The sequence below is a fragment of the Bacillus rossius genome, chromosome 3 (assembly GCF_032445375.1).
Source record: "Bacillus rossius redtenbacheri isolate Brsri chromosome 3, Brsri_v3, whole genome shotgun sequence".
Taxonomy (NCBI): domain Eukaryota; kingdom Metazoa; phylum Arthropoda; class Insecta; order Phasmatodea; family Bacillidae; genus Bacillus; species Bacillus rossius.
In genome coordinates, this window is record NC_086332.1 from 62,765,006 (window position 1) to 62,777,400 (window position 12,395).

The 12,395-nt window shown below is 36.7% G+C and overlaps 1 protein-coding gene across 1 annotated transcript in view; it reads right to left on the reverse strand.

The window, feature by feature from the left end:
* Window positions 1–432: 432 nt before the first annotated feature.
* The window catches only part of LOC134530788 (sialin-like), a 31,585-nt gene continuing 19,622 nt past the window's right edge, over window positions 433–12,395 (reverse strand). Inside the window, exons 6-9 of the mRNA XM_063365990.1 lie at window positions 11,906–12,058; window positions 7,475–7,607; window positions 2,719–2,960; window positions 433–853 (exon numbers count right to left, since the gene is read on the reverse strand). Of these exons, the coding sequence (XP_063222060.1) occupies window positions 686–853; window positions 2,719–2,960; window positions 7,475–7,607; window positions 11,906–12,058 (696 nt within the window). The 3' untranslated portion in view covers window positions 433–685. The remainder of the gene's footprint in view (window positions 854–2,718; window positions 2,961–7,474; window positions 7,608–11,905; window positions 12,059–12,395) is intronic.

The following is a 12,395-nucleotide window of genomic DNA, read 5'->3' on the forward strand; positions in this document are numbered from 1 at the left end:
GGTCCCTCACGTTAATTGTAAGTGGTCCAAATGTGTGCTTCTTGTGGAGCAGGGAACTGTTACCCGTAAGTTAAACACGAGGTCCAGGCACATTAAACTGTTGAACATGATCAGTATGCCTGATTCACGATTTTTATTTCAAAACATAGTAATTTTGCGCTTCACTTTATTGTATTTTATTTTAAATTTTAAATTTCAAGCTGGCAAACGAAACAGAAATATAATAAAAAACCACAAAACTAATTTTTTTTAAAGAACACAATGCTTTGTTTCAACATGTGCATGCCTCAAATCTGACAATCATCAAAAGTACTACTAATGGTCCAGGCATACTTCTGCTATTGATGTTCTGTCAACAGTAACTGTAAACAAATTCAAGTGGTTTTTCGATGTTTGTAAGCCAAAAATTTCCATTTGAATAAATGCAAATAGTTGTATTTAGAACATTTTATTTAGTACAAAAGATCTTGTTTTTGTTTAAATCCATAACTCACATACATTAACGTTACGTGACTGCAAGCACGCACAGATCATATTACTTTGTTTTCCGAACATCCGGCTCTTTTAGGGAATGAGAAGTAGTAGTCCATCTCGTTAAGACATTTGGCGAAGTTATGTATAGCCCACCAGGGAAGTACATAGGACAATGAGATTATTTTCTGTTGACGTCTCAAACAGAAAGGTTTCATTTGTTGGTAGCTTGTAGATCTTCTGGATCTTTGGTGGCTTCTTTATTTTCAACTCTGTTCCATGGCTGTTCATCAACAGACCCAAAAATGAAGAAAATGATGTAAGGAACAGCAGCTACTGCTGCAGATATATAAAATACATCTCTCCAAGCTGTCAATGTTTGCTGTAACATAAAAATGTACATAATACATAAATAAGCAATTTAATTACTTAGCAATTAAATTAGTATGGTTACTAAAATAAAAATAAAGGTATTTTAAACTACAGATGCTATAACTTAATTCTAGAGAAAACAATAAAAATTAAAAATGTATTACTTTTAAACACTGAATGTTGTGACTTCTATCTAAAGAGTGACATATAATTTTGTACATTCAGAAAATATTTACATAAGATCAAAATTTAAGTCTTTTAAAGACTAAAAATTCCGCCTTCTTCCAGGCCTTGTACCATTTAACTTTATAATCCGTTGGCTGCCGAAACCGTGTTGCAACATAATAGGTGTTTTGTTTATTAAGTGAAAAATCACAATCAATAAAAGGGCGCCAACTTCTACTATGTGAACGTTTGTTAGCCAAGTGAAAATTTTTGTAAAATAAAATATAGTCCAAAAATGATAGTTAAGTAATTGTATACGATTTTAAATTGTTTGCATCTTAGCGTTCTTAATATTTATTTTTCAGAATGAATGACTCCTTTAGGAATAGAACCACGTTGTAAATGGTCAAGTGGTGTATAAAACGAACCAACTCCTAAAATATTTGAGCTGAGTTTTCAAACAAGAAGTGTGTATGTATGTATTAACTTTATAAGAATATAATTATTTTGTGGAGAAACTAAAATCATTGACAATAATTCCACATAATTTGCATAAACGACATAACCAATGATAGCTGAATAAAAATACGAATAAGTAAATGAAGGATAGATATATGTGTTGTCAACATAATATTTTTTGCATCAAATATTTTTGTCTGAGGGACATACTTAGTTATGATAAAGAAACTGTATGTAGCAGTTTCATAGGTGGACCTACAAAATTCACAACTATATGTGAAAGACGATATGTTTTTTGATATTTTAGCTCAGTGCTGTTAGTTTTCGTCCTATTGTGATTTAGCCTCACTTTGCGCTGAATCGAGATGCACCTGTCGAACAGGAAGATTTTGTTTCCAAATAACCAGAGCCAAACTGGCACTGAAGACACTGGCACAATTAACCGTGATCAATAATTAAAATTACAATTGTCAAAAACAATGCCAATAAAAACATATAAAATAGTCTAGTACGAAAATTACACGACTTTAAATCCTGTGCACTACAATTAGGAAACAGGTACAAGAGAGTTGATTTTGCATACACGGTTATTAATTTTTGTAAATGGAACTGAAATAATCATGAAAAATTACAGATATTTGTAAATTTATACATTTACAAGGCATCATCTAAAGCCTTAAAAAAAAAAAAAAAAACACGTTTGCGGTAATACTGAGTTCGGATTTTTTCCCGGGCATTTATGATTGATGCTGTCTTAGAAACTACAGTCGTTAAAGTTATTTGCAAAACTATCCATGGATAGCTTTAGAGTATTGACTATGCTGATTGATAAGCAAAATAAACCAAAATACAGTCAAATTATTCAATATTAGACTTCATTTTTTATGGTTTAAAATAATTCATGATTGTATACAATTTCAATCGAAATTTAAAATTATGCGTCAATTTTGTAAGCGATATACGAGATAATCAGGTTTATTTCCAAAAACGCGTTTAATTTATAAAAAAAATAACCATAGTAATGTGTAGTAAATATCTACAATATTTTTCTTGTGGTATTACAAACTATTTCTTCGCAAATGGTTTTCAAAGCATTTTTTTTTGGAAAGTAGAAAAATAGTTTTTCTGTGTACAGTTACAAAGCATTGTATTGAACATGTATTTCCAAAACAGTTATTTGTGCATGAAATTGAAGAAAAGTGGTTAAAATGAAAAATTGCACAGAAGAAATAACCCACTAGCTGAACTCACATTGTTGTTGATAATGGCTGCGGCGATGGTGGGCGAGATGATGCCGACAATGCTATTGACAGTGCCGTTGATCCCGGACAGGGTCGGCACAAAGTTGATGGCCAGGTCCATGTGGTTGAGGAAGCTGCCGGCTATGATGACCGACTGGAAGCCTTTGATGAACAGCAGGAGCACCACAATCGCCGTGGTGTCGCAGCCTGACAGCGTGATCCCGATGATGGCGGCAGCTGAACCCAGCGTCACTGGAAAAATGGAATTAAATTTAGTGACACGAACACACACAGTGTACTCGTATAATGACTAGTGATGTGTCAAACACACTTTTTCTCAATCTGAATTTCGGATTCGATTCCTAAAAGAGTACCTCGAAATCTAATCTATAGGGAGACCCGGGCATGATGGATAGCCTAACTTGATGGCTCCATTCCTGTGAAACTTTTAGTCATAGAGACTGATAAACTGCTTTATTTATTAACCCAATACTTACAAAACTAAATACCACAAAACCATTTAGATGAAAAATGAGAAACTTATTTAATCCACGTAAAAATGAAAGTCAGAAAAAAATCCATCTTGCCCATTACCCCTGGGTAAGATGGATAATGGATTCGGGCAAGATGGATAGTTATTTAACCATGTCACTAAAATTGTCAAATGTTACAAAAACTGTCGTTAGCCTTCTACAATGTAATTCTTGGCATAAATCACAATAGTAGGCTCCCACACCTGTGTAGGATGTACACACTTCATGTGCCCAGTCTTGGCAGTCACCACACTGAATCCACTCTCCTTGTCCAGCAGAGACTGCATATGTTTATGTGCAAACTAAACATCGAGTTTCACCTTAATTTACTTCTTTTTCTATAATAAGTTTTTTTGGTTTTTTTGAATTTGCCTTATCAACTTTTTTAGAAGATGCCTTCTTGATTCGTGCTGTCTATTGTAGACTCTTCAGATAAGACATTTTTTGGATTTCCTTTTGTGGGGTGCTTGTAAGGATCTCGGATCGCTGACATTTTCTTTTGCGTTTGTCATTCCAAGTTGCATACGGCTTGAGCGGCCGCAACTGAAATGGGCTTGTTTTAGAGGAACATGCCTCCATGTCTTCAAAGAACTGCTTGGGTGTGTCTGCAGATCTTGCAACTTGATGCTGGCAACTTGATTCTGGCAACCTGATCATATCAATTTGATAGTGGCAACTTGATCCTTGCTTGGAACTGGTTCGTTAAGAAGATGAGGACGATCTGTGACTGTCGCTGGTGCAAAATATTCTTCTCCGAAAATGTTTCTGTTGAAAGGCCATAATCCAGTTGTTGAAAATCCATGAACAGCATTTTTCGCAGATGCAGATTTTAGAAAAGCTGGAGTGACTAGTCTCGCGATGTCTAGTTGGTTCAAAATTCTTCCAGGATGTGCTTTTTGGAATGTGTTTATTTCTTGCTCAAAGAATGTCTTGAAAGGTCCATAAACAGCTCTGTCTAGTGGTTGAATGTTGCCAGTGGTGTGAGGTGGAAAAGAGAGAAACACCACATTGTTCTTCCGAGCAAACTCTAACGCAGGATAGTATTTGTGAGAGATGTGATTGTCCATTAACAAGAGAACTTTCTTCTCAGGACTTGGTCTCACCTATTGGACGAAGTATTGCAGCCATTGTAAGAAAGCTGGCCCATTTATCCACCTGTTATCTGTGCAGGTAGCAACAGACCCTGGTGGACTTCCATCAAGAAGTCGGTCAACCATTTACTTTCTTGCAAATATGAAATATGGTGGAAGGAATTGGCCTGCAGCACTGCAGCATCCTACGATAGTGCTCAAAGTCCCTCGTTCTGAGCTAGAGATTACTCCCACCTTATTTTTGCCAGTCGAGGACAGTATTTTGGGAGGTCTGGTGGTTGTGAACAGTGTTGTTGCATTGATATTGTGCTCCTTTAATATGTCATAATATAAATCGTAAAACCGGTTTACTTGTGGCTTGTTGAACCCCCGAGCACAAGCCACTGATGTTGGCTCAGGTGTTCTTAAAGTTATGTCTGGATGTCTCTGTTTAAAACCTTTGAACCAGTCATCTCCTGCGCAACCTTTTTTGAATGGATGTTGAATTTTGTTTACTTCGGCGAATTCAAAAACTAGTTCCACGAATTCTTTTTTTGTTAATCCGAAAAAAAAAACAGAATCTTTTTTTAAAATATATTCTTTCAGTTCCAACTCTTGAACTTTAGTGAAAACTGGCTGATACCTCCCCAAACACTTCACTGCAGTTCCTTTCTTCAGGTGTCGATGCAAGGTACCATAAGGCACATTGTAGCTCTTTGAAGCATTTAGAATAGTTTCACCAAATTCTTGAACAGCTGCGAGGGCCGCTTCCATGTCCTTCTCTTCCCAGCTGCCACGATCACTTTTCCTTTTATACGTGTACACCATCTGTAAAATATAAAGTTTCGAATAGGTAAACAATGTTGCGCAAGATGGTTTTAATTTGAATATAGCCACATCAGTATAAAAAAGGGTTCACATTTAGAGCCTACAAACTATTTATGTTCAATTATATAAACAAACTATTAATATAGCCACATCAGTATAAAAAAGGGTTCACATTTAGGGCCTACAAACTATTTATGTTCAATTATATAAACAAACTATTAATATTAATATGTATCGGTAGAATTATACTACATAGTTAAAAATATCGATACATCGTTGAAAGTTATACCTAAATTGTGCCTTCACATTAAACAAATTCGAGAAGTTAAAAATCCAATATGACAGGAGTTGATATACCTTAACTTTTCATTATCCATCTTGCCCAGTAGCGTCACTCGGGAACAAAAAATTTCACTAATAAAAACAATGCAAACGGGACTATTGCGACAAGCATTTGAAAACATAATAACAAAGGAATATTTTACTCAATATCTTTAAAATATATAGTATAACACTGCGTCAAATAGAAAAGCATTTTGATACATGAAAAATGAAAACATTTACCTTGATATAATTAAAACTCGTCCCAGTCTTATGCAAACACAGCCATGATGGCGACAACTCTTCTGGTCAATACAGCAGGACAATGTATTTTTACAAAAAAATACTAGTGCTGCTATCTAGCGGAATACCTGAGAAATAAATTAAATCCATCTTGCCCGGGGTGTCCAACTTGCCCGGGTCTCCCCTATCTCAAGAGACAGGAATACAATAACAGGAATTTTTAATGTTCGAAGAAATATTCAACAAATTAACTAGTTATTTAAAAAAATCATAAAGAGGGTATTTATATGTTTATTATGTAGATATCCAGTCAAAAATATTCCTTCACGGGCTAAACAAACATTCCCAGTGTACTGTAGCTGGTTATAGATACAAGCATTTCTTTATTTGTATGGTTCTTGTAACAGGGAGGATTGATTTAAAATGATTTTTTTGGACATTTGCCATTGTTGATTACTGTATCTCATAAAGTTGCTTATGAAATACAACGTAACCAGCAATAGCGTATGTTAGAAAATCATTTAAATAATTTATTTCATAGCTTCAGTAGATATAACTAATGTGGACCTTGTGAACTACTCAGGTAATGGTGTTTGAATTTATGAATGATCCTTCCTCAGATAATTTTCTACGAATTTTGTTTCTTGAATTTCAAATATTTAGAATGCGAATATTTTATGACAACTGAGGGTGCAAAGATTTGATTGGTCGAAACTTAGTAATAACTCATGCGTTTGGGTGGTGTGCAGTATATATCTGCTGTGTTGTCCTCGCAACTGCGGTATTTGTTTTTAAGCTAAGTGTTTATAAAAATGTTTTCTATACAAAAAAATGCACAAAACATGTCAAGCGTCGTGATTACATTTCAGGAGCAGTTTGAAAACCATATGAACGTATTTATATGTGAAATTATAGCATTATTTATGTCTATGAAACTAGAGTTTCAAAAAGTTCTTGTCCATATTTATCTGATCACATTTTATTCAATGTTACATGATTTGTCCACCAAATCATTGGTAGGAGTTTATTATTTTAGTAAAGGTGAAACTCAATTGCAGAATTGTCATAGAAAAATAGCAGAAGTGACTAATGAGTTTCTGTTATGAGTGTCTTTACCATGATATATCTTGGGGTTAATATCAAAAGCTCCCAATAAACAAGTTTTTTACAGGAGAGGGAAAAAAAAATGTTTGGGATATAATGGAAAATACAGATAGGTATGCTGTAGCAAATACAATGTCAAAATAAAGTGATATTTAGTTATAAAGAAAGAAAATATATTGTGTAAATGATTTATTATATTTTTAAGACCTAGAAGGTATTGAAAAATAAAATGAAGAAAAAGTAAGACATATGAGGTTTCAATTAAGTCCGATAGATGACCTTGCATTCATAATTTAACTTTGGAGGTTTTACAGGCCTGTGTGTCAGTAAATTATGAACCAAAGTCATCTAAAACACCAAAGTCTCAAAATTCAGACTTAGAAGGTTTTGATAGTGAGCCGAGACTTGAAATATTTTAAACAATTAAAAAAAAAAAAAAAAACTAAAATTTCATGATGGTCGAAAAATGGATATCCATTCGACCCTTCTACATTTTCATCAGGCTTGATTGAACTTGCAGTGGTTCACTGCATAGCATCACAAGCGTTGCCTCTAACAGTTACCAAGAAGCAAGATAATCAAACCCTCTCGCTCCTGCTAAATTGTGAATACACACAAAAAAAAGAGGTTATCTTTATGTTATAAAAAAAACCGGAATACACATTACCAACAGCATTAAATATCCTATATGATGTCAGATGGCTGATGTATTCCTTTCTTCTGAGCCACTGGGAGAGGAAGCCACTGAAAATCTGGATGATGAATGCCATGGCGTTACAAGCAGATACAAGGTAGCCAGCCTAGAAAAAAAAGATTTAGTTAGTTTCAGATTCAGTGGGCACACACACGCACACACGCATATATTTAATATGTATTTAATCTTGGTTTGTATTGTAGAACATGATGCGAAGCGATGGTTAGATTTATGGCTTCGGTCCACATTTTCCCTCACGAGAAATGCGACCGCGTCACAGCCTCCCATCAAGCAGGTTACAGCCTGCTGTCCGCTCGGAAATGCCAGGGATGAATGCCGGTGGTCCGTGTTTGCCGAGCTTGTATCAGGGAGCGATAGTCTCGAAGCGATCAAGACAGTTGCCCACTTTAATGATAGGTAGCAGTGCTCTACCCCTATATTGTGCTCAAGTTTGTAAGTACATAGTAAACAATGATAATACTCTCGTGAATACCAAAATATTACATTATCATTTAAAAAAAATTCAAAACACCTTCACTTTATTCACTAACCTAAATAGCCAATACATTAGGTAAATTTAAGATATTAATCTCCGCCATATTAGATTTTTTTTAAAAAATATACTAAGCCACAGTTCTCAGTATAGTTATATTTTGGTTTAAAACTATAGTAGCTAATATTGTCGCGGTTTGAAATTTTGCAGGGTTGTTGAAATCAAATTTAGGGACTTTACTGACGGGACTCTGGGCTGGCTGCTCTGTTCACTCGTCAGCGCAAGTGGCGTGACCATGTAATTGGGGCACGGGGCCGGCGCGGCGCGCTGCGGGCTTGCAGATTTTTGTTTGTTTGTTCGGCCGCGCCTGGCGCAGCCACGGGCCGCAGTTACTGGGGCGCGCTGTCGTAACAAGCCGCGCGGTGTGGCCTGCACGTCGGGGTAGAGGGGGGTAGCCTTCCCAGATGTTCTAGTTAGTTGTTTAGTAAATTTGGCTTCAATAACGAGCATTTGTTATTGCTAGGCGCGGCAGGGCGCGCGAATTTAAGCGCAAGTGAGTGGTAGCTCGGGGCTCACTCAGGCGGAGGCTATGCGTCTCACCTGTGGCCACGAGTTGTTTAGTTAGTTCGTTCGTAATGTAGGAATTCAGGCTCACTCTAGCGGAAGCTATGGCGGTCGCCAGAGGTAACGAGTTACTTAGGTCGTAAAGTAATTTAAGTTAGGTCATAATGTAGTCGTCTTCAAGCATTCGGGCGGAGGCTATGGCCCTCGTCAGGGGTTACTAGTCAGAGTTTCTAAGAATGTAATGTTCGTTCGGGTTTTAAGGGCAGGAGAGGCCCCTACGTTAGTCAATCAAGAGGTGCTTATTGGAAAATGTGAGTATTGCTTGATCTTTGTTTTAATTTTAAGTATAAATTATGATTTGATGTATTCGGAAGGATTAGGGAAGAGTTTAGTGAAGTTCTCTCTTTCTCTCTTGTAAGGTCGTTCAGTAGTTAAGGAAGTAATGAAGAGATTGTTGTTGTAAATTGTAATCCCGCTATTTAAATGTTCTTTAAAAATGATGTTGATTATTTGACTTTAAGAATAAAAATCATTTTAATTTAGTATTATGTTATTTTGCAAAATCTCCTTAGTTCAGCTCTCACCAGACATCCTGTACGGGATGACGAACCTATGATCCTAGGTACAGTAAAGTATTTTATGAAGTTAAGACTAGTTGAAGCCAGCAAGCGAGTTGTTTCTATGTAAAGAGCTACGATTCTCTCCCCCCGTAACTTTTGATGCTTACGATTTATTTACGATTTATTCTTACTTACGATCTATCCTCCATCTTCCTTGTTTTTTTTTCCCCTTTGACATATGGTGGAGGCACCGGCTAGGTGCGACGTTGACAATATAAGGTACTGTTGTAATTTTATTCACGAGACTATCACCTATTTCCCCCCATCGCATCGCTCCATCAGCTGAAATCTGTCAGCAAACACCAGACTGCACTAACATAAAAATAGTTGGGAAGTATGTTATCTATGCCATGTTTTTAAAAAAGAAGAATCCAAGATGGCACGGACTTAATCCATGACGTAAACGGCAAAACTATAATTTATTTGTGTCTCCCAAAACGAATTTGACAAGGCTACATGGTAATATATTTGCTGACTAATGGCGCAAAAGTAAGAAGGGAACAATAAAATATGATAACTTAAATATCACTGCAGTAAAAGGGCGAAACTTTGTGGTCATCTGTAATATTTTGAATGAATAATCAGAACTGTGTAGGTTCATGAATTATGTTAATTTATAAGATTTTATTGAACAGTTTACAATTTTTTTTCTTGAGGAATGCATCTTTGGGTGCACGTTTTATTAATTAGTCATAAAACAGAGATCTTGGAATATATGCCTTACAATTTACTATTATTTTACTATTTCATACTTTAAAAGGTACAGGCTATCAGTTTTACAATATGTGTAAGATACATACATTACAAATCATCTCTTTCTATACACGATTTTAATTTTGTTGTTGTTGATTAGCGATTACACCTTATGCTGGTACGTTAGACAAGGAACTGTTTACACTTTCGTTATGAATCAGATATTTGTGATGAAAGTTTAACGCAAGAAATCATTTTTACGTCTGTCGCAGTGTGGTGCAACCGTAATGCAATTAATTGCTAACTTAGATCCCTTCTCCTTTGACACAGAGCTACTGTCGATTCAAGGCTGCGTAAAATTACCTAGTGATTGAATAATTTCAGAGTTTATTTGTTGTGAGCTTCTTAGGACCAAGCTAATCTGACATTAAAGAACTGATCATGGTTAAAACATATACAATTTAAATCTATCATTAAACGAAAACATAACCGAATTGCACCTAAAATAAAATAACTTAACAATTAATCCAGTTTTCTCAGTTTGCCATATTAAACTTTTTTTTATTTGTAGATGCAAAGAATCGTAGCCATATGATGCCTAAACATTTATCCCGATAGTTTTTATTTGTTGTTTTCTTCAAAATCAAGTAAATTGACGGTTTTCTTTTCGAAATTACAATTCTGATTGTGAAAAAAGTGTCACTGCTGCACAAGGAAAACGTATTGCAGAAGTAGGGTCAAGTAGGTGGACGTTGCAAAGACGGTGGGTTTTCTTGGAGTACTCCCCCCCACCCATCCGACCGAACCATCTATGCTACAATCTCGGCTCATCCCTCCTCATCGCCTCTAATCTCCCCGATGTTGATGAGACGCAAGTCATAATTAATTCCTGGACCTGACTCTCACAACACTGGCGTACCACGCACGAAACATCTTCACGCACTCCCATGCGCTCAGTTCGTCTGCGCAGAGCTCTCACCCTGCCAGGGCGACTAAAAGAGCGGTCTCCCACAAGGCTTCGGCACTGCAACCACGTCACGTGAGCTAGATACGCCGCTAGCTAACACCCCAGTCAACCTGCCAATACTAGTTCACTTAGTTGTAAAAATATAGGTTATAAATAATAAAATAAACACGTGAGCGAGTCTTTCGCTCGCCAGAGATGTGTACCATCTACCCTCGGTAACGAACAATTTCATTCGTTCTCATGAAGCAAATACACTTGTAATATGAAACTTGGAAAAGGAAGAATCTATGAAATAATGACGCGAATCAGACGTAGTTTCCGCTCCCGCCGCTAGAATTCATTGCCAGATCAGCTAAGTCGACTATCAAATCATTCGATTTGCAGAGAGAAATTTTAAACTGTATAATGAAACGGCTCTGATAAAAAAAAATACTTAAAATAATACAAAACCCCGGCTTTTGACCTGATTTTTGACAAGGACATTAATTAAAATACTGCCCATCTTTTTGAAATTCATTAAACAGTTTATACTATGAAGTTTACCCTTGGTTTGTGAACTTTGGTTGGCGCCATCCGCCACAGATGGCAGCACCGTGGTTACTCATTTTCGTTCCATGCGACTTCCGTTGCTTTCGCAAAATTACTCCCACCAAAGGCTGTATACAGAGAGCTAAGATGATATCTATCAACAAATAATCATATTCTGAGATGAAATATTTCAGAACGACTTTTAGAACACCTGCCTCCTACAGAAGCGATCTGGGTTCGATTCCTGGTTTGGTTGAACTAGTGGGAAACGTGGCGGACGTTGTCATAGTCTGTATATTTTCTCGGGGTACTCCCGATTCCTCAACTATTTCATTCCGTCACTGCTCCACACTCCCATCTCATCTCACCTCACTTATTCCCCAGGCTGGCCGGAGCGACAGGTCTGTCCCTCGAATAGGGCGGCCGGCCCCTGTGAGTGTCAGCCCCGTTCCGTGAGTGTCAGCCCCGTTCCATCCATGTGGACCCTGCCTCGGGCGGGAAACTACGTGTCGGTTTTCATTTTCATTTTCATCACTTACGTCAGTTGTACTGTAGTGAAGGATCTTCGTCAGATATGTTGGTAGTTCGACATTCAGGAAGAATGTCATCCATGTATTTGAGATTGAAATGGACATGTATGCCCAAACAGGAGCGGATAGAAAGATTTGGAGCCATGGAACTGGCAGCTTCACCTGAAAGAAACAATATGCGTTGTCCACGAGTTGATGAATCCAGGAAAAAATTAATTATTTGAACGCTATAGTGATATTTTAAGTGCCTCTAAAACATCAAATAGAGGATTCGGAAGAAAAAAAGATAAAGAGGAAGTAGGAGTTATAATTTTACTGCCCACGAAAAGAGCAGACGATGAGTGGCCAAAACAAATAATTGATAATTTTCACCTAATGGTAAAGTGTTAGATTTTCCATACACTATTCAAAAAAAAAAACATGGGTTTTAAAAACACAGCTTAACGTGTAATGGCTATATTAGATGAAACAGAACCCTTGAAACACTGAAGTGAAATAT